The following is a 27234-nucleotide window of genomic DNA, read 5'->3' on the forward strand; positions in this document are numbered from 1 at the left end:
TTGAGCAATATTGATATTCAATAAGTAACAGTTTAAACGAACTGTGGACAAATCACTGATCACAGAATATCACTTATTCGATTGACTGCGGAAATCGATATCGCCATCTTGCCATATCTAACTTGTGAAATCAAAAAATCGGTTCGGTGCGGTGCTTGAAATTTAAAGATAATCTAGAAACTCTGAGATAATGGAGCAATTCAAGGGCCTGCAAAAATCCCTGTATATATGGACGGATAGCGCCGACCTGGACAAGCGTGTGGAGGCGGTGAAAGCAGCCACCGGCGGTGAGGTGGCCCTGGAAAATGTGCACCGCCTGTCGTTTTGTAAGTTGTCTGTTTTTCTTTTTGTCTAGTCGGTGAGTCAGCAGATTTGGGTCAATTTCATGGTTTATTTGCATTTCCAGCCTCCTATGCCAACTCCAGTTTCGACCTGATTGTGATCGAGTGCGCCCAGCTGACCGACAATTACGTAAAGCTGCTGCACATGCTGAAACCCAGTGGCAAACTGCATTTGGTTTCCTTCATCGGACCGGCGAGCAGTCTGCTGCAGGAGGTGAAGCTATCCGGATTCATCAACTGCCGCGAGGACTCACAGGTTGCCCTGACCGCCGAGAAGCCCGGCTACGAGACGGGATCCTCGGCCAGGCTGTCCTTTGCCAAGAAGAACGCCAGTGCCGTGAATGTGTGGAAGATCAGCGGCGATGATGAGGAGCTGATTGATGAGGAGGAGCTGCTGGACGAGGAGGACAAACAGAAGCCGGATCCGGCTGGCCTGCGTGTCTGCAGCACCACCGGAAAGCGCAAGGCCTGCAAGAACTGCTCCTGCGGCTTGGCCGAGGAGTTGGAGACTGAAAAGCAGAGCCAGGCGGCCACCGAGAACGCCAAGTCGAGCTGCGGCAATGTAAGATTACATAATACACCTACCCTATCCTTTTATATTGGATTTCTTATTTAAACAGTGCTATCTGGGCGACGCCTTCCGCTGCTCCTCTTGCCCTTACCTCGGCATGCCCGCCTTCAAGCCCGGCGAGAAGGTGCAACTGGGTGGAAACCTCCTGAAATCCGACATCTAGCCTAAGCCCACCATGATACACCCAAACAAGCAATCACATTTCAAATAGTTTATTAAGACGACTTACTTACAAATGTCATAATGTAAATACAAAAATGCACCGCTTCACGAACACAGCATGTCGATTCAAATGTCCAACTGCTCACATTTCGCATGGTGTACCCTTGATGAGATCGCGGTTCTGGCCCGTCAAAATACGATAGTTGACGGCCGAGGGATCAAGTTCCTTGTACAAATACGTCGGCATCTTGTCGGACAGCACCCAAACGGTGCCCTCGTTGTCGATCTTCATGTCGTTCGGGAAGACGAGAGTGTGCGAGTCGGAATCGATCAGTCCCTGGGTGTCCGGTGTGTAGGGACGCTTGATGTTCCAGCAAGCGATGGCGTCTTTGTTCACCTGCGTGTAGAAGATGACGCCGGTCTCGGGGTCAAAGACCTCGGCGGTGGACTGACCATTCATGCCACGGTCACCGACATATTTAAAGTCATAGTACGAATCGCCGCCGGTCACATGCGATTCGTTCTGCAGCACTCGGTTGGAGACCTTGAACTCCTTGGTACTGGCCAGAGCATGGAAGTAGATGTCCTTGGAGTGATCCGGATTCATGGGACCCACAGCAAGGCCAAAGACGCCGTCGGTCCACTGGAAGTTCACGCCGCCGACATTAAAGTCGCCCTGCAGGGGGTCAAAGTGGAAGAAATTGTGCTTGACACGGTAGGATTTGTCGTCCCTCAAGGAGTACACAATCACACCATAGGCACCCAAATCCGGAATATAGGCGAAGGCATCCTGGCACTCCGAGCGGTCGGCATCCACAACCTAGGAATGAAATACGTTTATCAGTTTGGAATTCAAGTAATGTAATAATCCTGTTACTTACTATATTCGCAAAGAACGAGTCCTCCTTCTTCTGATCGTCGGGAATGGTGAAGCGACGCACCAAGGTGTCCGTCTTCAGGTCAAAGACCAGGATCGAGTTCGGTGTAATCTGCTTGGGACTGCCCAGGATGTCGGCCAAACCAGTATCCAGAACCCACAGGCGATCGCAAACGTCCACTTGGATTCGGAAGGTGGAAATGATGGTGGAGTTGTCCTTCAGCTGAATGCCGGCATCTTGAGCCTTGTCAGCATCCAAACGTCCGCCTGATGGTGTCTTCTGATCCTGGGGCTTCACATCGATGGGCAGCTTGTTGGCCTCCCAACTGGGATACGGGTGCAGTTTTGGCGACTTCTCCGTCGAGTTGAGATCGATGTAGTTCAGGGTGGCAGCAACACCGGCCTTCCATCTGAAGTGTATAAGGATAATTTAATTAGGGGGTGAAGTTAACTATAGATTTGAGAATAAGAATTTAATTTAACAAATTGGTTAAATTGTCTTAATTAAGTTCCAAGGGATTGGCAACTATTCCTAAATCAACTAGTCCTTATGCAACTTTTATACACTAGATTTTTAATTATGGAGACTGATCGGACTTTGTTTAATAGTTAAGTCTTAATCAATTGCTGTGCCTGGTTAATTACTGACCATTAAAGATTTCTGCTGAAACTTCACCGGCTACTTGTATAATCAATTTGCATATATTCCTCAAATAATTTATTCAAGTACATTTTGTAGATAGTATAATCCAAACATACCATTTTTAAAAACTACTCTTTAAAAGAGTCTAAAATAATTAAGAATATTGATTCCATTCATGACAGATGTGATGTGTTTGTTATTTATATTATTCGGTTACTCATATGTATCTCCCGAAATTGTAAATTTGGTTCGGGTCTTTTTCGTTATAAAGCGCATCGTAGGTAAATCCCCAAAACAGATGACGTCACACAGAGATTTTGCTTACAAGTTTCTAAAAAGTTGTGCCTTTATGGATTAGTTATTTTCCATAAAATTTTCCGGTCATATGTTTTCTCTTATAAAATTATAATTAACTTAACTTCGCATTTGCATTTAGAAACCACGATTTAAAATGCAAAATAGACTTGCACAAAGGAAAAAAATGATAAAGCTAACTAGCCAACAAGGAAACCGGTTTCCCCTCTTGACGCTCGATGATTTTGCAAGTCTAGCTTGACATTTAATTACAATCGAAGCCAACAAAAAAGGTAAATATTAAATTAAAAAAAAGACAAGTTAACGAGGGGTAATCGTTTTTCGGCTATGAATACGGCAAATTACCTTGGCACAGTGACAAAGATTCTGTTTTGCCAGCGCTCCACGCCCAGTGGCAGGTTGTTCTCCTCGATGTAGTGGCCATTTGTCTTGGCCTCCGCCTCGGCCTCCGGAGTGGGCCAATCGAAGGCCAGCTGCTTCCACGAGAACTTCTCCTCCAGCTTGGCTTGGCTCCCGGCCAGGCACAAGATCAGGCCCAGACTCACTAATCCCAGTGGGCTCATTGTGGAATTTCGGTTTGCAACAGCTTGGTTTTCTGGGATCTTGACTTTTGCTTTGGGACCTCCGTTCGATTCGAGTTGAGTGCGCTAACTGCAAGAGCTTGGATCGGAGTCTGGCTTAATATGTTGGCTTGGATCCAAAAGAGTAGAGCTTAAAGCTCAACACTCAGAGATCGGAGATCCCATAGTGTTATAATCTGTTATAACAAAATCCCAGCTGTGGTGCTAATGGATACTGGATTGGGGCTTAAAATTAGCAACATAAGCGGAAGGAAGAAGCTGTGGAATTTAATTGGTAATACTTTAAAAATACCCTGATCCCTGGTTATAAGGCTCAACGGGAATAAATTACCCGAGCAGTGAACTCGAGATCTCATTAAACAACTAATGGGTCAATGAGTGCTTTTAAGTAGGTATAACAACATGAAGTGGTTCCGAAATTATAACATAAATATAAATAAAATATTTAATTTTTTGTAATTATGCATCCTCATTTCTTATTATCAAACTTAAAGAATTCCAAAAGTAATGCTTATTGAAACTGCATAAACAATTCAAACGTTGATTTAATGAATAAAGGTTATTGATTCCCTCATTTAAAATGCAGCACGAGTGGGGTGCAAAAGGTTTGCTTTTAAGAACGATTTGCATTTTAAGAAACAAAATTTGTGGAAGATGTCAAATTATTAAGTCAGAATATTTACAAGTAAATGAACTTGTAATTAAAACATGTTACCTTTGGCTTCAGCTTAAAAATATAAATGTATTAAATGTGACAATGGATTTAATGTTTTTATGGAGCAAGGTACTGTTTATTATATACTTAAATTCGGCAAAATGAATTATTTTGCAAGCACCCGAGATAAATACACCCCTTTCAAATAAAACTGAGATATTTGTTCAATTCTGTTTTGTGTTTTTTATTCAGTAAAATTCTCATTTATTCCGTTTTATTAAACTTTAAATTAATTCGTTAATGTTACATTCATAAGAACATACCGAGTTTTTCATTACTTTGACCTTTTGTTTTTCCTGCATATTGCTACCATTTTGTGTGGTTCATATTTATTTTGTCACTAACAGTAGATGTTCACTTTTTGCGTGTTTCTTTGAAATAAATCTGGATTTATTTTACCTTTGCTTTTTCTATTTACTCGTATTTATACAACAATTAGCTTGGCTAAACTGTGTCTTACTTGACTAAAAGTTCATCTTTCGGCTGTGATTCGAGGACAAAAGCAAATAATTGATTCGGATTCGAAAATAAATGTCGATTAATTGTTGCACTTGTAGATTTGGTTGCTGTTGCGGCTGTAATTTTTCTGTAGTGTTTAGGAGGCGCAGCTAAATGCTCTATATACAATATACATGATCTCGAGTTACACGTCTACCCTAACAGCGTTCCCTATTCGTATATGAAATACAATCCGATTAAACTACAAATTCCAACGATCCTTAACAAATATCAATGTACTAGAGATGTTCTTTGCCATGTGTAAATTTCATATATATATTTCAATATTTATATATAATCATTGTTTATCGAGTGTATAGTATTCATTTCATTTGCTTGGTTTTCAATTTATTTAACGGCTTAGATTTTAAAGTCTTTCATTTCGTAGGAATTTGATGTTGTCTATGTATGTTTCTTATAGCACTTTTCGTGATGGATTTTTACCTATATTGTTTAATTGAATGTGAGAGTGATTGAATTTAAACGGTTCCATATCGTTGAAGGGTGAGTGAGTTGAGTGATACGTAGTATGTTATGCAAGTGAGTGAGTTAATCAATTTGTCAATAGGTTTCAGTTTAGTTTTAGTTTAAATAAAGTCAATTCCTATATAACGACGCCCTCAATTATGTTCGGTTTCTCTTCATTTCCTGTGTATAATATATATACTTTATAAATGCAATTTTAGAACTTACAGTAGGTTCAAAAATTTCTCATTACCATTTAATTTGTCTATGTATAACAGTACATAAAAATTAAAACGTTTCTTGAGCACTTAACCCACCCATAATATATAATATATTAACTTTTGATGCTACACTAGTCTAGGCTAAATGTATACATATCCTTTCATTATCTAATATTTGCTAGAATTTTCATTCGATTTGTGCTATTTACGATTTGCTGAAATGTAAACTATTAAAACTTTTATCGAGTGCACATTTACACCTCATACACACACACATGGGATACTATACAAAGTGTCTAAAGCTAACTTAGCTAACATATTGGGAATCAAACCGATTATCCTGTCGAAAGGGACAGAGTTCCGTAGTTTGATTCCCGGAGTCTAGGAGTTTGGTTTGTATTGCCGCGACCTGGTTCGGAAAATACACGTAAATCAAAAGTATGAACGAATGGAGAAGGCCGCCATTTAAGGGTTTTCATCTATGCAGATTTTATTATAAAGAGCTCTAGGAGACAGGACTGAGCAACATAGGCTTAAACAGAAACTTCACTTAAACCAAGAACAGTATTTACTAAAAAAACAACAGTTGGTTTTCCCTTCTTGTGTTTAAAAATTACTAACTTTAACATGATCTTTTTAGGTATTTTCTTGACTTACTATATTTTTTTTGGTTTTTCTGTTTCAACTTTAAAGCCTAACAATTCGCTTAGTTCAGATGCTAATGTCGATTTGGTTTTGTTTTTTTTTTGTTTTAAGTTAAAAGTATTTCGTTTTTAATATTAATTCTAAACACGTTTAAGGTACAATACATATTTCATTATTCTACAAAATTGCTGCTACCAATTCACTTATTTAGCTCAGCTTAAAGTTGATACAAAGTTTATTAAGTACGCGATTTTATTAAATCCATCTTCCGTTAGCATCATTATTTGCATTTCATATTTTCTGTATAATTCACCTATCACGCGAAGGAAATTGACAAGTTTTTTCATGTACGATGCTCATGAGTATCTGGAAAATAAATGTATTTGGAATTAAAAAATATTTTTAATTTTAGGGGGATTTAGGACTGATAGAAACGTGATACGTTAAGAAAAGGTGCTATAAACAGAACCAGGAAAATTATTCAAGGTGTGGAATTAAACTATTGTGGTCAGTACATTTTAAGATACCTAATCGCATCTTAAAAACTGAAAGATTGCATTTGCCTTTAAGATTAGAAGTGTCGACAGTGCATTCACATAGCATTTACAAAAACAAATAACCTTTGAACTCCATTTTTATTGTTGTTCCTAATCAATTGTGTCAATGCCCACGAAAATAGCTAAAATTTCTAATTAAAATTGAGAACGATTACGATTATGAACGTCAAGCTAAACCAACGATGCTAATACCGAGTACATGCATTTGGCTAATTGGAATTTTTGATATATAGTATGTGGACTAACTTACCTTGTGTGATTGCGAGTGTGGCTGCAGGTGTGGCATGTGCGGATGAGTTGATGAGGGAAGCGGGCTGCGAAGTTGTCGCGACGGCGGCAGAGGCGGCACCTGTTGCACCATTCAGTTCTGTGCCCTTGGCGTCGCCCCGCTCCACCAGCCGTTGTCGCAGGACTCGTATCTTTTCCTCCTTCTGGAAAGGGGAACAAAATGGAATTATAGTCAAGAAATTGTATTTACCACACAGTAAAAAAGGATCACAAATTTTTACTGTTAAATAATGTTAAATAGATTTTAAAAATTGCAAGTCTAGACGGCGGACTAAAATATTGTAAGTAATGCCTGAAAGAAATTGTCATTTTGCTTTATTTCGAACAGAAAAATCTAGTATAAAGTTTTCTACATTCATTTTATTTCAAAGATTAAGCCTAGTACTCACATCGACGAAAACCGCGAGCTAACCATAGGAGTGAGCGAGAGGCAAATACGCGGCTAAAGGTTTTCGTCGGGTCTGTTTTTCAGCGCGGTACTCAGATGAGCTAAGGAAATACCAGAAAAAATACCAGATTTCGCGAGTGAATTTTTGATGAACGCCGTTAGCCGCGGCCCAAAGAATAAGAAATTTAATCTTTGGCGGTGTTCGTGCAAAAGCGGTGGGGAATTTCAAAATTTTAAATTGAAGAAATACCCCAAAATCGGTTAAAGGAGGTCAGTGTAGATGAAAAAGGACGCCTAGTCCAAGCTGTTGCCCATTATTGTGGGACCGACAGGAAGCAATACCACAACACGGGCAAATCCGCAGAATAGTTGAAGTGCTGGAGGAGATCCACTAGAGAGTCCCAGTGGGAAGGAACATGCCGAGTGGGACTTCGCTCTCTACATGGACATCCTGCCGAGCTTGTCCTCGCAAAGAAAGTAAGATCTGGCCAATTTGGTTGCGTTGTACTAATAGAATAATCTTTTAAGCAGAACCACCAGTAATATGATCTCCGAAGACCTCTCCATTCGGACTCCGTACACCATAACCACCAGCTACTTGGCAGCTTAAGCGGAGCTGGAGGACGCGCTGGCTGGAGGAGGAAAATAGGGCGCCCGCTAAGGAACAGTTGGAGATGCCATGTCCAGCCACTGCCAAGATGCTAGGCGACTTCCTGCAGCATCAGCGGATCAACCCTGTTCCCAATCCGGCTCCCACTTCCTCAAGGTCCAATATGCCTATTGGTACTCGGATCAGGACTGCGTTGGCGCGGGAAAGATGGCGAAGCATCCGTGGGACGAAAAGGAAGCTTTAAACAACTTATTTACTTAAATAAAAACATTCGTTGAACATTCCATCTATTTTTAATTTAATTTCTTTGTGTACCAGCAGACTCCTCCTTTTTAAATTTCTTTAATTGATATGTTTTCCGTTTGACAACAAGCCCAGCTGCTTGTCAGTAAGACCATGCTACATGCATTGCGGGTGAACTTTGAAAACTTCGGTCACACTGCAAAGAATAAGTTTTTTCGACTAGTGAAACTCTTAGCCGATCTGAGTACTAGGCTTTAACATTAAAATTATACGAAACTTGATAAAGACGAGTACAATGTCTTTTATGTACATTTTCAATTTTTTAATTTGAGCGAACATTATTTTCCATTTATAAGTTGAAACCTAATCTACTTGAAAACTTTATCAGCTAGGGTTCACATAGGCCCTCAAAAATGTCTTTATCAAATTCAAGTATTTTAGTATAAACTCAAAGCCGTTTCAGTACGCATGTTCAACAGAATGGAATCAGGCCTTGTCTTTTGTTTATTGTTTTTATTTTTCCAAAATCCATCTCTTGGATAAAAAAAGTCTTAAGTCAGAGCATATCAGATCAGTGTAATGGATATTGTAGTGAACTAGAAAATAAAATTCGTTTTTTGAAAAACACAGTGAAAAAATTGCAAAGCCTCAAAAACACAAACGAATCTCGACGGGTTTTGGGGATATGTCAGGAGAGTTTTGCATTGGCTTGCAAAAAATTCCTTTGATGACTAAAAAACAACCATACGATTTTTTCATTCAACTAAAGCACGTTAATGGGGACACAGTTTACACTCACTATGATGACTTTAAGATAGGCAGTGGTAAAGAATTCTATAAGTTGGAAAGGGTGGGAGAGAACTCTGGGATAGCTTGAGACTCCCTTAAGAATAACAAAGATACAAAGTTTCCAACTTTTGATCATGATAATGACGACTTAAGAAAAAATTGCGCAGTGGAGCATGGTGGTGGTTGGTTGTTTCAGTCTTCTTTGGCGAGGTAAAGCACATCAAATTATGAAAGTACTTATAAGGTTTCAATAATAAATACTTGTTATTACAGCTCGCTTAATGGACTATATTATAACGAAGGCGAAACATACTCTCTAAAATGAATTCATTGAAGTCTATGGAAATACTACGCTTTCACTTTTGTTTAAATGATGACAGGGCTGAATTTCTTTTAGGTTGAGACTCAAAAAAATATATTCCAAATATTTATCTTTTAGTTCTACCATAGACCATATGACTGTATTTCTTACCTGTGTTATTAATCGTTGCAATTCCTCGTTTTCGGTAACAAGTTTCTGATAGCGTTCTTCATCCTCCTTTGATATGGCCGAATCGGGATTGTATTTCGATTCGGCCTTATCCTTAGGATGACGTATGACCTCAATGACCTATAAAAAAAGAGAATGGTTCATAAAGAGATTTTTATTAGGAATGCAAGAAGGACTAACCTTTGGCACAAATATCAGCAGCATGCTTAGGAAACAACAGAATATCACAGCTAGAGCAACGAAGGCAAAGGACGCGTCCTGTTGCGATGCAATGACCATGCCCACCGGAGCTGTTATCAGACAGAGGACCACCACATTGTAGATGCTCATGCCCACATAACGCGAATCGTTGATCTGTTTCACTTTAATGGATCGAGTCTCATAGGCCAAGAACAGACCAAACACCAGGATTAGCCCCTTGAAGCCATAGACGAGACCTGAAAACAAAAGTAATACTATAATATCAGTAAGGTTTTTAAAAAAGATCTCTTCTAAGACGTACCCAACCACATGGAGTTGCGTTGACTTTCACAATGCTCAAGCTCTGGACGTATTTTTATATCATCAGTAGTAGATACTGGATCTTCGAGTGGGAATGTTTCGAGATAACGCTGCAGCGGATCAAAGATCTGCCATGAGAGTAATATCACTAAATCTATTGATAAGAGTCCCGAAACCATGGTGTATAGCTTCCAAGGTTCCACTTTTTTCTGCAAATATAAATATATTTAATATATTACATATATATTATGGTATATTTTAGGTAATCCCACCTTCGGGTCAGTTTTTGCTTTTGTTGTAAATCGGTGCACACGCCAGACCTTGCTGAACATAGCACCGTATGCTAATGTAAAACCGGTGGATAGTAACCAAGCTCGAGCTTGACATACCTGATGGGAAGAAAGTGAAAGGCGTTAAAGGGTTCCAAAAGATAAAGTTAAGGACTCTCACCTTTGGATATTCCTCGGGGCTGACAAAGCGTCCATCGATACCCAGTAAGATGACAGATATTAGACAGATGATGACACCAAATAACATGATGGTATTGCAAACGGGATGCGAGGATTGTATTACTCTGAAAATTTTTAAAACTGAGGTAATCACTGGGTTCTAGGGATCTAGGTATGATCTACCTTCTATGCTTATTCCATATATTAAAGATGATCAAGGCGAAGGCAACAAAGATGCCGCAACTGGAGATGGTGCACATGCACACAAATAATGGCAAGGATACGGTGCGTAGAACATGAGTGACTATTGTGCGATCTTGAGGAACCTAGAGTTAAGAATTTAAACATAAGTTATTATGTATATATTTTAACCAACTAAAAGTATAACTAATAATATAGTATTTTTCCATATTTTATTTACAAATTTGATTATATACATTCTTTACAATGAATCATGGTGCCTGAGTACTTTCTCCACCCTTTCCCGGTTTTTATCTGTAGCCAGTATCACATAGAACGAAACTTGACCATAACCCTGTTGCCTATGATGGATGTTATGAGCCCACATTTTACAATTAACGTGGACACGTTCGTTTGCCTTAAGGTTTTTGATCTGAAGAGCCACTATTCGATTTACATCATTTGGGCTGAAAAAAGACTTCTTTCCTTTATCCATAGTAAACTCAACTTTTTCGGCAATATCTGTGAATTCTGTTCTGATTGCCGGTTCAGGATGAAATTCAATCTGAACATTTTTATCTGTATCTGTTCGGCAAGTAATCCAGGTACGGTTCTGGCGATTCTCCTTCGATGTGGTGTCCTCCAAAAGGCTCTTTAAAGCCCTAAAATCCTCCTCGTCAAGTTTTGCTTTGACAAGATCATCGGAGCTAGTGTATGGTTCTGTTTTAAAGCCAATTATTCTATTCACTTTAAGGAAAACACACGGTTTACCACTTGAATATCCAAACTTTTCAAAGGCAGTACAAGTTCCAAACCGAGTGTTGTGTCCAGAGTCACCATACTTTTCCAACAGAGCCATTATACCAGCGTACTTTTCCATTACCTCAGTATCATTTCGTGGATCGAATGAAATTGTTTTGGGATTAGTTCGAGGTCCAATAGGAGCAAAAGTAATAGTTGGTTGAGCCATTTTCGTATTGGGCGCCTTTCCTGGAGCTTCATCTGTGACATAATCGAACCAGGCCATCGAAAAAATGATGACAAATGAAATATATAGTACTGCAAAGATCAGTGTATAAACCCAGTGACTTATACGGCGTAATTCATATTTTCCATGGGTTCTATTGTAGAAGAGTCGGCGCCATCCTGTTCTGCCAGGAAAATGATATTCACAGCCCTCATAATAAGCTCTTCGTTCTTCTTTCGTTGGCATCTTGTAGGGTCCTTTATCCTGTGGTGGATCCACAATCAGTTTATTCAATTTCTTCGTGTCCGCCTTAATAGGCTCCATGTAAATCACTTCTGTTCCATCGTCGATAGGCATATAGGGTTTATCTGTGTTAGTTCCAACGTCCCTTAATTGTCCTCCATTGTGTATGTGCATCGCAGATACAAGTGGAAACTTGGTTTTTGGCAGGACCTTAGTATTAACTCCAATTTCCCTTTTTTGACCATCGGTGGGTCCTATATCTATGGGGTTATCATCTGGTTCAGTCTTATATTTATAGTTCTTCCGATTTTTGGACAAGCTATCAGTAACTTGGCCTATATCTCGCAGTCTTCCATGATCATGGTACACTCCCAAGTCAGGTCCTGTAGCATTCTCCCGTATTCTCCCGTGTTTTCTACTTATATCCGTATTGATTCCAATAGCTCTGAATCTCTTATTTCTTTTTCCTAATTTTACCTTCTGGTTTTCCCTCAATGTCTGATCCTCTCCAGGTATATCCGAAAACGTCTCTGTTATAGGGAAACTCCAAGGTTTCTTTGCCTCCAACTCGACTTCTGGTTCCGGAGGAGGTATCTTCTCTTCCTTATCTTTCGGTTCTTCATCTTCTTTGGGAATTTCCTTGTCTTCAGCTCTTACTTGCGTAAGACAAAAAAATTTCGTAATGGTGGCCTTGTGTTTTACTGGACCAGTCTTATCATCATCACTTGAGTTCTCCGTGTATTTTACTTCTTCAACATGACGTTTACTTGTTCCTGTGGTTTTGGAACCTTTAATCTCATCGATGGTTCTATCAACTCTAGGTTGCTTAAGAAAACCTATAGTTGATTCGCGTTCGTCCTTAAGCTCCTTTAACTTTCCCATATTGATTACTTCAGCTAGGAGGACGGCATCATCATCGGCTTTTTGGGAACGATCTCGATAGCTACCTCGCATGGTCGCAGATCCAACTGAATCCATATCTTCCTCCTCGCCGTGCAGACTTGAAGTTGAATTAAATTCATGATTGCTGGGAAGACGACGCCGTAGAACACTGTCTGGCTCCCAGCTCTGGCTCTTTTCTGGCTTATCTTCTGATGAGCGATCATAATCTATCAAATCAGCCAAGTATTCTTCCCTATTAAATGAATCAAATGGCTCTCGAACTCGCCTTGTTGTAGGATTTTCATCAACTTTATCGCTTGACTCTTGGGGCTTTTCAGATTCCGATTCTTTCAGAAGAACTTTCCCGGGTACCGATTCTACCAATGTCACTCTCTGCTCTTCTTCAATCTCTTTTTCGATGCGTGCCTCACCTTCTTTTGTAATTGCTAGGCCGCCTATAGTTCCCTTTTCAATTGCTTTAGAAAACCCTGGTGTTTCATCTATTTGAGTTACGGGCTCTTTTCCATCTTCTTTTTTATTTCCATCAGCTTTTTTATCCGATGATTTAAAAAATGGCTTTTCATCTTCATCGTTTTGAGATACTGCATCATTTCCATCTTGGGAACTTGATCTACTTATCCCAGATTTCTTCGGTTTTGGTGCCACTTTAGGACCTGGTTTCAGATTTATAGAAGAAGACGGAGGCTCTTTGGTTTCGTCCTCCCTTTGACTAAAACTAACTGAGGGTCTTTCAGTACTAGCCCCATCTTTTGACGGTTTTTTTATCTTTTCGGTACCAGTTGAAACATCCTTGCGTTTTTCTTCTTTTTCTTCTTCGTCAGACATTTTACATATACTGAATTGAGTGATATTCCCAAGCTAACTATTATGCTTACCTTGCCACCAATCCACTGCTCAGTATTTAACCAGGATAGGTTATCTAATTGGGTATCGTAGTAGCCCAGTTTTTCGTACTTCCCGTCCACCATTTGCTCGATCTGAGTAAGTGCAATACGATCGCCCTGAGAACTGAAGGCCACAACCCCCTAAACATCCGGATATGTTAAACATATTTTTATAAATAATTGAGTTTAACAAACTTACTGAGACACCCAGAAATTGTGTGGAGTTCATGGCAGCGTAGATTTCATCGGCAATTTCCTTGTCCGTATAGGTGAAGTCCCTCAGCGACTTCTTACCGCTCGTCAATCGATCCATAGTCTTGTTAAAAGCTAAGGCCACACTCCATACGGCATCGTAGGCCAGCGGGGCCTCCTGATAACCCTCCGGATAGCGATCGTGATTGATGTCGTAGCCCTCTTCGATTAACGCCTGATTCAGTCGATGTCTGTTGGAAATGTTGTTGATATATTTAATGGAGAGGTTTCAATAATATGTTTGGTTTTATGTTCTTACCGAAACTCCTCTGCAGTCATTCCGGATATTGTTGTCTGATTGTTCTGATTCCACATGAGAGCCTCTGTCGTCAGATGTCCCTCGGCAGCTATCCGCATTTGCTCCACAGTGCAGGTGATGCCCTCCGCTTTAAGGTTGACCTCATACCAATTGTCTTCATACCATCCTAAGAAATAATGTTAAATACATTTTAGATGCAAGAACCTTAGTAGTTCCTTTTGAATTTGAAACCCATTCCTAACATTTTATTTTTATTTTTTAAAGAGCTCTTGTCATTTGACTTTCCACTTCATTTCAAGATCTCTTCATCTCGACAATTTCAAGAGTACTTTCTTCTTGATGTCAAGAACGTTTCTTTTCAAACGAGTTGGGAGACGAGTTGTGCAATCCATAGTATCCATCAAACCAATGTTCGATTTTTGTCTGTGTTTTTAGGACTCACCAATGAAGAACCATACATGGGCTCGGCCATATAGCTGCTGTTTGTACATCTCGCAGAGAACCCGTCTGGCGGCCACCACGTAGAAGAGTCCCACGATGATGCGTGCATCCTGGCGTCGCAAATTGCGCACGGCGTCTGTTGGATCGGAAAGAAATGATTGTCTAGTTACGATTTCAACGCCAGCCTCCATGCATCGATTCTCGAGATCCTCTACGGTCTGTTCAAATGGTAATTTAATTAGTATGTATTAGGAAATATATCATTAGAGACTATGCTATACCGATATAAAGACCTCCTCGGCCTGTTGTAGGATGGCCACCCGTGACCAGCCGAATTTCTTCATCAGCTTGATGCGTGTGGGATTGTGCACCGTGGCCGATGGATGGGTGCGGAATAGAGTGGGAAACCGTTTGCGGTCCGACAGAGCCGGACTGGAGGCCCCATAGCAGAGCTACAAAAGGTATTTGGAGAACAAAAATACTTTTGTTTTATTTGCTAGCATTATGCAACGGCCACTTACCACAATTAGATTCCACATTTTGGCAGCCTCGGCCACAGTTGTGCAGACCGTGCTGCATCCAGCCAACAGCATCAGCTTTTGCGGTCTATTATAGAGCAGATTGTACATCACGCTGGCGCCCAAACCGGGCTCACACTGTCGATGGGAAATGGAAATGAAGGGGGGTTAGGAAAATGGAATTAGCCAGTTGCCAAGAAAATTATATTCTCCGTCACTCATCGATAAATATTCATATACATGTTTTGGTCTCGCTTGATGGCCGTCGAGAAGTATTGATTATGCTTATGCTAAGCAACGACCCTTAAGGAGTTATTAATAGCGAATTTCCTGTAATTTATGTGTCTGTCTTCATTCGAAGATAATTATCGAAATGATTAATTTGCTTTGTGGTTCATGTGCGGCATTTGAGGCGTTGGTGTGACTATTCAATTGAATTTAATGACCGGAAAGGATACTGTATCTGGTAAAGTAATAATTTTCTCAAATAAATTTCAATACAACAATAATTAAGAAAATAAATATAATGAATTCCACTAAATGTTTGTTTAAAGTATCCAATAATAAGTTGGCTGATCAGAGCTCAATTATTTATATGTAGATACTATTTTTATAATACCTATAACCTTGATAACGGGTTGATTTATTATACGAATTTTTAGTAATCTACTTTAGTTAATTTCCATACCCAATCCCCTTGCTAATTTATGTCTCCACCTGGCTGATATTTTTCCATATTTTCTTTTTATTAATCCCCCTGCCATGACATTTATCAATTAAACAAGATTCATTCATGACAATGAATTATTCAAGAAGGTGTGCCCCTTCCGCGGAGCTTTTTTCTCTCATGTGGGCGCTGAAGTTGGGACATATACATACGTGTATCCACGTTGACCATATAAATGATTCATTCATTCAGTTATTCATTCCTCCATTCATTCATTTACATGGCAAACTCGTTTTCGCTGTTTGTCGTTTCCTTTCCATTTTTCCCAGACCCCCTTGTCTTCCTGATTCTGACGACAATTTTCATATTTCTTACTTGGTTTGCGTGTAAACAACCCTTCTAATTGTTTTTTTTTCCTCTCCTTTTCATGTCCAGTCCCTGTTTATGCATAAGTATTATCCTGTACATACTCCCCCATCTATTCGGATTTAGGTGTGGGTTTAGGTCTCGAGGCATGCCACGTTATAAGCGCTCGGTCTAGTTTAATAGTTTCGCTTCTCGTTCTCCCCTAACAGAAGGTATGCTGAACTTATGGAAAAGGTTACTAAAACTACATAAATTATGTTCTTTCTTATAAAAAAACAAGGAAGAACGCTATAGTCGAGTACCTCGACTATCAGATACCCGTTACTCAGCTAAAGGGACCAAAGGGAAATGGAGATCTGCAAGCAGCAAAGCGAGATTTAAGTGCGCCACCTACCGGCGGAAGACAGATTTAAGCATTGTGGGCGTTAGGGTAGGCGTGGCAAATTTTTTTTTGGATCAATCGATAGGTATTGACGAGACCAATACATTTCAGTTAAAATTTGTTATCTAGCATAAAAATTGTGGGCGCCACAGGCTTGGGCGGTTTGTGGGCGTTAGAGTGGGCGTGGCATATTCGCATAACAAACCTGCGCTGCGTACAAGGCTACGGAATCTAAATCTGAAATCCCAATACTCTATCTTTGATAGTTTCCGAGATATCCGCGTTCATATTTACGGTTTTTTGAAGTTTGTGGGCGGTTTGTGGGCGTTAAAGTGGGCGTGGCAAACTTTTTTTTGGGTCAATCGATAGGTATTGATGAGAACAATTCATTTCAGTTTAAATTTTTACTCTAGCATCAAAACTGTAGAAGCCACAGTTTTGGGCGGTTTGTGGGCGTTAGAGTGGGCGTGGCACTCTACTGAAACAAACTTGCGCTGCGTAAGAAGCTCAGGAATCTGCTCGCCAAATCTCAATAGCCTAGCTCTCATAGTTTCCAAGATCTCAGCGTTCATCCGGACAGACAGACGGACAGACGGACAGACGGACAGACGGACAGACAGACAGACGGACATGGCTAGATCGACTCTGCTAGTGATCCTGATCAAGAATATATATACTTTATGGGGTCGGAAACGCTTCCTTCTGCCTGTTACATACTTTCCGACGAATCTAGTATACCCTTTTACTCTACGAGTAACGGGTATAATAAATATGATATATTTCGTAAGCCCTTATGCCAACTTTTTTTAAAGGACATGGCAATCCAAACATGATTAAATATTTAATTTTATAAGAGGTTGTTAGGCTGTAGAACTATGTTACTATGTCTTTTTAAAAAGAATCCTGTGAGCTAGTCAAAAATCATGCAAGTGTCTTAAGACCCTAAATACTAAGGATTAAAAACTGCACAATTCTTTTATTCCGATTATAGGCTTTAAGCCTTTGCAATGATAATGGATTATTTTCATTTGAAAAATGTATAAGTGTTTAGACAATTAGTTAGAAATAGGTATCAGTATCACATAAACACTGTTAAATTGGTGCTGAACATTGTATTTCATTGTTTTTCCTTTCCTTGAAAATACATTTCCTTCTCTTCGAGTATAAATATCGGGGAACAATAATAGAGAACTGTTTTTTTCTCCGAGCCTTAATTAAAGAAAAACACAACTGTTTTTGAAGCACCCACTCCCATTCCAAAAGTACCATAACTAATTTCCTGTTTATATAGCTAAAGTTTTGACAGCTATTTAAGCCCATTGAAGCGGTACAGGTAAAGGCACTTAACCGAAAATAAAGTGTCAGCTACGCCAGTTCAGCTGTTACATTTTTCAGCACTTTAAAAATCGATGTAATATTTTAGCCATCGCAGAGAACTGAAGTAGTGTTTTTGTGACATCTTTGATTCCACCGGAAGGGCGTTAGATGTTTCGGTTACCAGAGGATAACCATCCTGCCTTGTTTATACATTTTTTCTGTGTTCGCTTCTCTGTGCTTTTGTGCAGGCTTCTTTGGGACATTTCACACATCAAAGTAGGTCAAGCAAAAGGCAGCGGCAAAGGCAAACATTGCGTGCGACCTTTGCCCCTTGTCGCTTGCCAAGTGACGTGAATGAGGATGGTATCTGGGGGACGGGGGGTATGGGTAGGTGCCTTTGGTTCCACTGTGGGACCTGGAGATGGCAACTAATTATGCAGCATTTAACGGAAGCTGTTTGCCTAAGCCACAAACATAGCGCGCCTGGGCTCAGGCCAGCGAAGCGAACTGAACTGAACTAACCAGACCAGACCAGACCAAAGATACAGATACGAGCAGGGACAGGACTCGGACTCGGTTTACCTCTCCGGCTCTGTCCTTATCTATATGTCCGTATCTAGCTCGTAAATGGGCGTATGGTGTATGGCTATGTGTGTATGTGGCCTAGGTCCTAGGATATAGTATACCATAGTGTCTGTCCCTCCTGGCAGCCTTGAATAAAAATAACTCAAATGATGAGCTACGGCTTGGGGGCCGGGGCAAAGTGACCTCATTCAAAACTCAAAACAAGTAGTTAAGCTTTCGCTCACTTAAAACTAATGAGGTTCGCGCTTATAAATAGGCAGGGCCAAACAGCCGCCAAAACCTAAACTGTAACCGAAGTAGTCAAAACCGCAACAACTGTACCGCAGACCCTTAAAATGGAAAACCCACCAAAATGCGAAAAAATGTGTGCAAAATATGAAAATGAATAAAAATAGTTTTTTTTTCTATATGGTACTGTATAGAAGCGCCAAGGGGCATTGATAGCGCCAGTTAGTTGGGAACTGAGAACTGAAAACCGGAAACTACGTCGCTTACTGGCCATTTATTATGATACATGGCTGTTTGGAGGGCGAGTATTTGTTTAATAGCCTATTTTCTATTGACTAACAAAAGTTAGAAAATCCACTGGAATGGATACTTTTTAAGTTGATTCATAGCTGGGTGTTTTAGATACATTTGGACAGATTCTTTTTGGTATTTTTCAGTTTATACGAAACTGACATAAATTACTGGAATACTAAAAATATTAAAGTCAAGGTGTCGAAGCTAATATCTTAGTAACTTAATAATCCCATGGAAAACATTCGAAGAATTGAACGATTGTTTCCTTGGGTGTTTTTCAGCAAACTGCTTTAAATAATAAATTTGCATCGAACAATTTACAATCCCTGCATTGCTGGCCTACCATTATTTACTACAAGAATAATCCGAACTCTTTACGATTTAATGACCATCAAGCGACATTTATTGGGTGACCTTGTTCGAAATATATACACACATTTTTCTTAATGTTAAATACCTTTTATCAATTACAAATCACGCACAGAAAAACCCGATTAACCGAACTCTACCAATATAATTGCTGCTGGCAACGTATCGAACGTGCCTCAGCCGAACCTCAATTACAATTTATGGGCGGTCATTAAGGCCGAGACATTGCCAAATATTGTTGGACACGGCGGATTGTTCGATTGTTGGATTGTGCGGAGAATTCAATTTGTGGAACACATGCGTAGCAATACCCTTTAATGCGGCATAATAAAACTGTTTGTCCTTTGTTAACAGAGCAGACCCCAACCCATGATCCCCTGGAGAAATATGCTAATGAATGCCAGTGCTCAGCCAGCACTCCAGTCATCAGTGAACAGAAACAAAAACGAAACAAAATAAGTGGCACCCAAGGGTATGTGACAGGACACCAGAGGAGCCTGCCGTGCTGCATATAAGTAGGGCTTATCGCGTTTCAAACTCACTACTGCACCGAAAAAAAGTCTCTGGTAAGATAAGGTTCTAAATGATCCAACAGCTTTCTGCACAGGAAAATAATGGATACTGTATCATCATCTTTTTAATATCGTTCGAATCGATTTGAAGCAGAAATGGGGCTATTTATTTGCATCTTGCATTAAAGTCTTATAAAAAAATATACATAATCTAATAATTTACAAATAAATATGATAGTAAAAATAACAAATAATAATAAAAATAATACATCGTATTGATGTGTATATCTTTATTTTAACGTATCCATTTGATACTAAAGACTGCCAGTTTGTGGAAAATAGTATCAGTTGAAAAGGGAGGCATCCTTTTAAAAATTGATTAACACACAGAACATAATCACAAAAAATCAAATCACTATTCACCCAATAAACAATTTTATTATTTTAATATTGGATAATGTAAAACAGATATGGAAAATTGCAATGTTGGATTGCTCTCTCCTCGGAAACCTCCTATCGTTAGGGAGTGAAAAAAAACCAAAAGTATTGTGAGTAAGCCTAATATATACTTTTAATTTTAAACTAATCTATTGAAATATTCAATAATAATATTATAATAATATTCCAAATTCATTTCCTTTACATTTTTTTCAGTGTGGTTTCATAATAATGGCATGGTGTGGGTTTCCAGGACTCACCTCGCTGTCATTGCTGTGCAGGATGAGCTTGAAGCCCGGCAGCAGATTCGGCTGCTTGTTGACATCATCCAACGCCAGTCTTGCGGCAGGCATGCACGCCTGTCCGCCCTGCCATCCTCCCTTGCCGGCTATCGGAAAGATGCCACCGATGTGCAGCTCATCGGGCCTCCCGGCCACGCCCCCTTTCAGGTGCGGCGAGGCGATCAAACAAAGCAAAAATATCCAAAACGTAACAGCACCATCACTTGTCATATCCTGCAAGAAAGGACCACAATCAGTATCAGAATGGGATTCAGAATCGTTGTCAGGACGAGGGGAGCATCGAATAAAACGCTTGAAATGTGATTACCGAATTGGCGAGCGCACAAAATACAAATCGGGGAATACAAATACCAATAGCAACACAAATAGAATCAGAAATATAAGAAGGACACCGCAAAAAACAAGCCCACCAGCGATGGCAACCTAACGAAACAAAAACGTTAAGAGGCGAAATGAAACCAAACCATTCCAAACCAAACCAAAACCAAAAGCGAGCGTCAAGCTTCGTTTTATGTGCCAAAGCAATTTTTATGACTACATGGGCAAACGTAAGCAATTTATACACTTCGGTGTGTTCCTGCAGATGGGGTATACTAGATACGGTGGGGGATTCGATAATAATAATAAATATATGATTTATACTTAAAGATTTTGTCTAAGATATTTACGATATTATTGTTCTTTTTTATTTTATAATTTTAAGTGGAGAGTTAAGAAAGAGTTATAGAATCATATTATACCCTTCAATGTATTTCTGAAGATGGGGTGTAACAAATATTATGCAGAGTTGGATTATAATACAAAATATGGAATACATTAATTATTATTTTATAAAATAAATTTCAGCAATCGATAAAAAATTAAAGGTCAGCAGAAAGACTCCTTTAGTTTTAAACATTTCATTACCCTGAAGTCTTTTGAGATATCATGCTAAATTAAAAACATAATAAATAAAACATACAATAAAAACACATAATAAATGAAACATCCATGTTAAGAAGGTTGTTCGGTATAATTTGTAGAAATATGTGCCTTTCTGAATATTCTTTTAAAAGTTATTATGGTATATAGGCCTTAAATTTAGGTTAGTGCTGAGGGCAAACCACACATAATATAATTACAATTTTGAATTTTGGACTTAGATTTCTTCCAACTAATTTTCGGAAGTATATGTTACTTAAAACAGTTGGGGTTAATAACTCCTTCTGCCTACTAAATAAATTCAAACTCAATGGTTTCCTGAAAATAACTCTTGCCAAATATCGTAACAATAAGCATTTCAGTCTTTATAATCTACCACAATGAAGGCGAGCATATTTAAATTGTATTTTTGTTGCATACTTTTGGGTTATGTTTTCGGTTGTAGCTTAATGCGGGATTAGGCTTGAGATTTTCCTTCATTTGTTCATTCATAAGTATGCGTATAACGTTTTAAAGGTTTAAGAGATTGTTGCCAAAGCTTGTTTTTGTGTTCGTCTTAATGTATGCAAACATTTATAAAGAAAATAAACAAATTTGAAACCAAATAAGCTGGCAGGCGAGCAAATCCATTATTAAAATTGAAATGAATTTCATGCGTCTTTAATAACTGCTTTTGTTATTTTTCCTTTGACTGGATTTTATTAGACATTCATTTTAATTATAACTTCTTTTTTTATAAGCTATAAATTCTGGACAAAAAAAAAATATATCAATAAGAGTATTGGTATAAAATGGCCTGATTTCCAAGTGTAAATGTGAGTGGCTGGTAATGTCCCTTTGCATTAGCTTAGGTCAGTTTCGATTTGACCTTGCTGACTAATCAAACGAAATAAATACATATGAACGCAAACGAATGCTTTTTAGGTTCCTCCACTTAAACCACAAAAAAGGCGAGTTCAGTTTTCCCTAACATTTAAATGCCCTAAAAGAATTTTGTTTTAATTAACCAAATCTCATTAGGAAGCAAATTGCGGCCAGGGCAATCCACACTAATCCCGGAAAATAGTCATCGCAAGCCACATGAAGCCAAATCAAATCTGCAACAAATTCAATTGTTTGCGGACCGAATTGAACTTGGATTTAATAGTAATTGTCTCTTTGTCTCAGGCTCTATCGTTTTCGCTTTTATTCGTCTGGATGTCTGTGTGGTTTCTATTTAAGTTTTGATTTCAAAGCTTTTAAGCTTTGTTTCAATTGAGATTTGTCGAAACAAATAAATAAATAAGCAGTTTCTATTTATTCGCTGTTGTTCTCTCGACTTTTTTTGGGTTATCCTGAGTTTGTTGTTGATATCCACTTTTTTTTTGTACTGGGCAAGGGCATTTTGCGCTTCGGCGCCTGAGTTTTATGGCTTTTACTCGCTACACCCCCGCTTCTGCTGTCCGCAGCCCCTTTGGCAATGTTCTAAACTCCTGCCACCAATTCTTTTTTTCTATAAAAAAAAGAAAGAACTTTTATGTGGGGGGAGGTCTCTTTATCTCTGTTGTCCTGCGTGTGCGAGGTACATACACGCGTACTTACAGGAGAATAAAGATATAGGGGGCAACAAAAAAATAATTTAAAGTATGAATTGTAACATGCCTTTTATCGCCAGCACGTTTTATAATTTATTATGGTTCTAAAAATATATAATCTAAGCCTAGTTCTGAGGTTAAGTGAAGGTCCTGATTGATATCTGCTTGTAGCTGAGTTTAATTACGTATACGACCATTTAAATAAAAGCTATAGGTATGAAAATACGATTTATCAGATAAACGAAGTTAATAATTATAAGAATTAATAATAAAATATCCTCTATATTTCTCTACAAAATCCCAAATAAGATTAAGATAAGTATATGGTACCTATGAAAATATTATTAAGATCCCAATAACGTTAATAACTCAATCGTGATATTATTATATTTTAGGTCAACAGTCATAAAAAAAAAGCTTACAACTTGAATAAGATTATAAATTAAACAACCCTATGTTAAGGTTTTAGTTAGGATTTAATATTATTATTATTAAAATAATCCCATAAGCTGATAACATTGCGTATACGTATTTTTTTTGTCGTATGCTTGACTTTAAGTGAGTGATGAATGAGATGCAAGTCAAAACTCAAATATAGTTTTTTGCCTTCTTTTAAACGTTTACTGGTGTGGGTTTATTGATGAATGACATTTTTTCATGCCAAAATACGGCGAATATTTTTTTTGCAAAAACCTTTTTTCAGTGTTTGCATACGAGCACCGTGGGTTATTGAATGGAAATGCTGTCGGCATGGCGCAAACATACACCGCCGCAACCACTCCAAATTTGTTTGCCAGTTAATCGCACCGAGGCGCGTTAATCATGGCGGTGTTTTAAGGGTCGGGCAGGGGGTGCTTTAGTGGGTGGTTCAGTGGCGCGACCAGGGGGTAGGTTACTTAACTAAGGTGTGGTTGCAGATTTGGCGAGTTGACACCTTTGACGTAGAGTTGCCGCTGAAGAGGGACCGAAGGGGGATGGGCGCTAAGGGGCTAACTTCCTAGTGACCTAGTTTACAAACCCCATGCACACACACAGACTCAAAACATTAATTACGCCGAGAATTCTGCACAAAATGCGACAAATGCTTCACTTCACTTGGCTGCCTCCTCACCTGCTCACCTCCGCTACACAAAGCAAAAAAAAAGGGATCCCAGATTATGATCGTCTTGTACTCTTATTAGCTTTGTAGAATTTGGAGTCCTAAGGGTTCCCGAAAAGTGTAGGAAAAAAACTTCATGTCCAATTACTACTCAAATTTCAGAACGTGGGGTACCAAAAACCATGGTTCAAGTACCACTGCTCTCCAAAAAGTTTTATATTTTTAAAGTTAACCATTTTTAAATGGGATATATTGTACTTATTGTATTATCACTAAAGATCAGGATACAATGCAAATTTAAACTTCTTTTTTGTTTATGGTTATTAAACGATTGTTTTTAACAATTGTATTACCAAAACCTTACAATTTTATAGCCAATACTTTGCTTTTAGGGATACTAATTATTTTTTCATTTTTTAAAGCGGTTTTCTTTTGTAAACATTAATCGAAGTACTTCTAAATGATAAAAATATTTTAACTTCTCTTTCTCAAAAATAAATAGTATTACGTTTTGGAATATGCATTTCAATTTTATTCAATTTTATTTTTCTCTTATACACCTGGCTCTACTTTTTTGGACAAAAAAATTCTGTTTCTTGCGGTGTATTCCCCGCTCCTCTTTGCGGCACTCTACACCTTTCTATACCCTTCTCGCTCTCTTTACACTTCACTTACTTTGCGTATTGCCGTTTAAAAATGCGATGTTGTTGTTGTTGTTGTCGTCGTCTCCTTCGCTGCTTCTTCTTCTCGGTCTCCGCTTTAGCCTCTGCCGTTGTTTTTGTCTCTGTCTTTGTCTGCTCCTTTGCTCCTTTGGCCGGTGCTTCAATTGTTTCATAAGACGCTTCTTCTTCTTCGCTGCTCCTTTTGGTTGGGCAGGGGCGCAGTATGAGGAGTATGAGGGGGGGGCCAAAAGGGTTCAGGGGCCAATTCAGTGTTTGTTGCTGCTCCCGCTGATGTTGCTGTTATCGCTGTTGCGGCGGCGTTGTTCAAACATAATTTGATGACTGCGCATTACAATCGATAATCCCATGCACAAATGCAGCTCAGCACATCGGCATTGGCTTAAATCCATTTTAATGAGAACGGATCCCGATAATTCCGTAATCCCCAAATGATGGCAATTTCTTTTGCAGGACCTGCTCTGCCACTGCTCCTCTCCCTTTCCTTACTTTCTTATATATGTGTTTGTTGCACTTTCACCAAATAATACGAGAAAAAACCAAGACGTGAGAGAGAGGGGCGTGAGCTTTTTGTGTCAACTTTGTTTGAGTTTCGTTTTTTGCGGTTTATCCTACTCTATATGCTCTACTTTCTTTTGTACCATATATGTGCAGATACTCCTTAAGAGTTTCGTTAAATTTCTTATCAAACTAGTAAGCTTGTGGCCTCGGTAGCCCTGAATAATTAATGTATTCGTTATGTTTCACTTGGTTTTAGCTTTAGCACACTTCACTTTATCAAATCCCGCACCGTAATTCCATTTAACACCTCATTTTTTGCAGGTATTCTCCGTGTTTGCTGTGTGTGGTGGCTATACCATTTTTTTTTTGGCTAGTATTATTTTATGCACAGAGTGGTTCGGTTTTTTCGTGTGGTGTCTATTTTTTGTACAGACTTTTTCGCATTGTACTCGGGGGATGAGACGCGAGAGGCTCCTTCGGTGTTCGTTCTGTTCCAAATGTATCCGACGACTGGAACTCCATGACTGACATTTACATTTTCGCCTCGCCAGGACGAAAGCTTGGCGGGCAGGAGCTTTTCCGAGGGAAAGCTCCTGCTGCCGCTTTTCCACTTCCAGTTGCCAAGTCGGGGTTTTGAAGTTTCGCTTTTTCAGTTTGGTGGCCAAGTCGAAAGTCGCGAAACTCTCCGGGCAATTACGGTTATTATGGGGGGTGTTTGGTAGGGGGGTGCTCTATAAGGCCTGGGCAAGGACGAGGGCGGGTTTAAGGACACCGGTTTTATAGAGTTGTCAAATGGCCCCAGGAATGGCCAGTCAAAACATCAAAATTCACTCGCAATTGGCCAAGGGCACTGCAAAAACAACAACGGGCTTGGGGGGGAACCAGAAAACCAGGAAACAGGAAAGTCGGGGGGCTTTGTTTTGAAAGCGAAAGGCCATAATGGCTGCACGCCACATTCAAAGCCAAAGTTGAGTTTCATTTTTGGGGTCGGGTCGCCTGCCTCATCGAGTCAAACATGCAAACACGCACGGGCCAAGGAAGGAAAGCAAGGTGAGGTCCTTGTCATTTAACTCACTTGTCGAGTTGACCTTTGTTTGGTTGCTAGCCCGGTTCGTCGTCGTGTACGAAACACCTAATGCCCAACTGCCACGCCTTGAGCTTGATCCCCTTAAATCTGCCCCGTCCCCTGCCCCTTCTCTCCGAAAAAAAAGGAACCCTGAAAAACCTACCCCTCCGCACTTAGCTCTAAAAACAAACTTACCCCCAGGATGGCCATGTGCATGTTTGATGAGCTTATCAAGGCTCTGGGCTTATTGAATATTTTCAAATCGATATAGCCGTATGCCACACCGTTAGTTGGCACCTTAATTGCCAACTGAATAAATCATTGACAATTGTGCAATTAGTTTGACAACCTCAACTGTCCGCTCAAGTCGAAGGATTCTGCGGTCAGAAATAACCCAGTTATTTGCCTTGGCCAGAAGTATTCAAGCCAAGAGTTGGGAAGTTCCCCAGTTCGCAGGTCGACTGGGGAAATCAATTACTCAAATATTTATATCTGCATGCGGAATGTGGCCATGCTGAAATGCACTTGTCTTGAAATCTGTCAGGGAGTAAGCGGTAAACGAAACTGTTGAACGGATTAAATAATTTCCAGATGTGTGAATACAAGGGCATTGGTTATGGCCTCTGTGGGCGAAGTCTCTCTGTCGAAATGGTTATAATGTTCGTTTATTGTTTGGCTTTGCAATTGATTCCGAAGTCAGTTGAGGCGGAATCTGCTCTGATTAAGGCAAATCCTTTCAACAATAAGTTGGCAAACACAAGTTGCCAAATATGGCAAATGAAAAGTGATGGAATAGATTGAATTGGCTTAGGCATTTCGATCAATAATAACGACTTTTATTTCAATCAAGGAACTATTGAAAAAGCTTTTCCTATCACTTAATTTATCTTTATTTCTGAGAAATGTTTATAAACTTGGAGCTGGGAATGAGAGTGTG

The 27234-nt window shown here is 39.4% G+C and overlaps 4 protein-coding genes across 5 annotated transcripts; 1 reads left to right on the forward strand and 3 right to left on the reverse strand.

Annotated features, from left to right (window-relative positions):
• The first annotated feature begins 113 nt into the window (after positions 1–113).
• On the forward strand, positions 114–1375 carry LOC119545983 (anamorsin homolog). The gene is made up of 3 exons (XM_037851962.1): positions 114–326; positions 407–903; positions 962–1375. The coding sequence occupies exons 1-3, from the start codon at positions 191–193 to the stop codon at positions 1073–1075; spliced, it is 747 nt and encodes a 248-aa protein (XP_037707890.1). The 5' UTR covers positions 114–190; the 3' UTR covers positions 1076–1375.
• LOC119545982 (protein yellow) lies at positions 1109–3570 on the reverse strand. Its single transcript, XM_037851961.1, has 3 exons — positions 3255–3570; positions 1956–2361; positions 1109–1894 (listed from the first exon to the last, which is right to left on the reverse strand). Exons 1-3 carry the CDS (start codon positions 3470–3472, stop codon positions 1217–1219), a joined length of 1302 nt encoding a protein of 433 aa, XP_037707889.1. The 5' UTR covers positions 3473–3570; the 3' UTR covers positions 1109–1216.
• Positions 3571–4392: 822 nt separating this feature from the next.
• LOC119545981 (gamma-aminobutyric acid type B receptor subunit 1) lies at positions 4393–25741 on the reverse strand. Of its 2 annotated transcripts, none has more exons than XM_037851960.1 (16): positions 24726–25741; positions 20415–20669; positions 15000–15134; positions 14760–14930; positions 14480–14696; positions 14038–14203; positions 13726–13969; positions 13518–13667; positions 10533–10675; positions 10351–10474; positions 10173–10289; positions 9902–10109; positions 9580–9836; positions 9382–9519; positions 6842–7022; positions 4393–6400 (listed from the first exon to the last, which is right to left on the reverse strand). In XM_037851960.1, the coding sequence occupies exons 2-16, from the start codon at positions 20664–20666 to the stop codon at positions 6378–6380; spliced, it is 2526 nt and encodes an 841-aa protein (XP_037707888.1). In that variant the 5' UTR covers positions 20667–20669; positions 24726–25741; the 3' UTR covers positions 4393–6377. The 2 variants fall into 2 exon arrangements, with proteins under 2 accessions (XP_037707888.1, XP_037707886.1); XM_037851958.1 differs by lacking the exon at positions 4393–6400 and adding an exon at positions 6460–6722.
• Positions 10686–13498, reverse strand: LOC119545980. The gene has a single exon (XM_037851957.1). The coding sequence runs from the start codon at positions 13465–13467 to the stop codon at positions 10792–10794; it is 2676 nt and encodes an 891-aa protein (XP_037707885.1). The 5' UTR covers positions 13468–13498; the 3' UTR covers positions 10686–10791.
• Positions 25742–27234: the final 1493 nt, after the last annotated feature.

This window comes from Drosophila subpulchrella, chromosome 2L, assembly GCF_014743375.2.
Source record: "Drosophila subpulchrella strain 33 F10 #4 breed RU33 chromosome 2L, RU_Dsub_v1.1 Primary Assembly, whole genome shotgun sequence".
Classification (NCBI taxonomy): Eukaryota; Metazoa; Arthropoda; class Insecta; order Diptera; family Drosophilidae; genus Drosophila; species Drosophila subpulchrella.

What these genes read in the sequence shown, in the direction of transcription:
- LOC119545981 (XM_037851958.1), bottom strand. Translation starts at nt 20,666, where the DNA reads ATGACAAGTGATGGTGCTGTTACGTTTTGGATATTTTTGCTTTGTTTG. An exon ending in GCCCCGAGGAATATCCAAAG is followed by an intron (nt 10,290 to 10,350) that starts GTGAGAGTCCTT and finishes TCTTCCCATCAG; the next exon opens with GTATGTCAAGCTCGAGCTTG. An exon ending in CACACTCGCAATCACACAAG is followed by an intron (nt 6,723 to 6,841) that starts GTAAGTTAGTCC and finishes AATTTTAATTAG; the next exon opens with AAATTTTAGCTATTTTCGTG.
- LOC119545983 (XM_037851962.1), top strand. Translation starts at nt 191, where the DNA reads ATGGAGCAATTCAAGGGCCTGCAAAAATCCCTGTATATATGGACGGAT. An exon ending in TGTGCACCGCCTGTCGTTTT is followed by an intron (nt 327 to 406) that starts GTAAGTTGTCTG and finishes TTGCATTTCCAG; the next exon opens with CCTCCTATGCCAACTCCAGT. An exon ending in CCAAGTCGAGCTGCGGCAAT is followed by an intron (nt 904 to 961) that starts GTAAGATTACAT and finishes TTATTTAAACAG; the next exon opens with TGCTATCTGGGCGACGCCTT.
- LOC119545980 (XM_037851957.1), bottom strand. Translation starts at nt 13,467, where the DNA reads ATGTCTGACGAAGAAGAAAAAGAAGAAAAACGCAAGGATGTTTCAACT.
- LOC119545982 (XM_037851961.1), bottom strand. Translation starts at nt 3,472, where the DNA reads ATGAGCCCACTGGGATTAGTGAGTCTGGGCCTGATCTTGTGCCTGGCC. An exon ending in ATCTTTGTCACTGTGCCAAG is followed by an intron (nt 2,362 to 3,254) that starts GTAATTTGCCGT and finishes TATACACTTCAG; the next exon opens with ATGGAAGGCCGGTGTTGCTG. An exon ending in ACTCGTTCTTTGCGAATATA is followed by an intron (nt 1,895 to 1,955) that starts GTAAGTAACAGG and finishes TTTCATTCCTAG; the next exon opens with GTTGTGGATGCCGACCGCTC.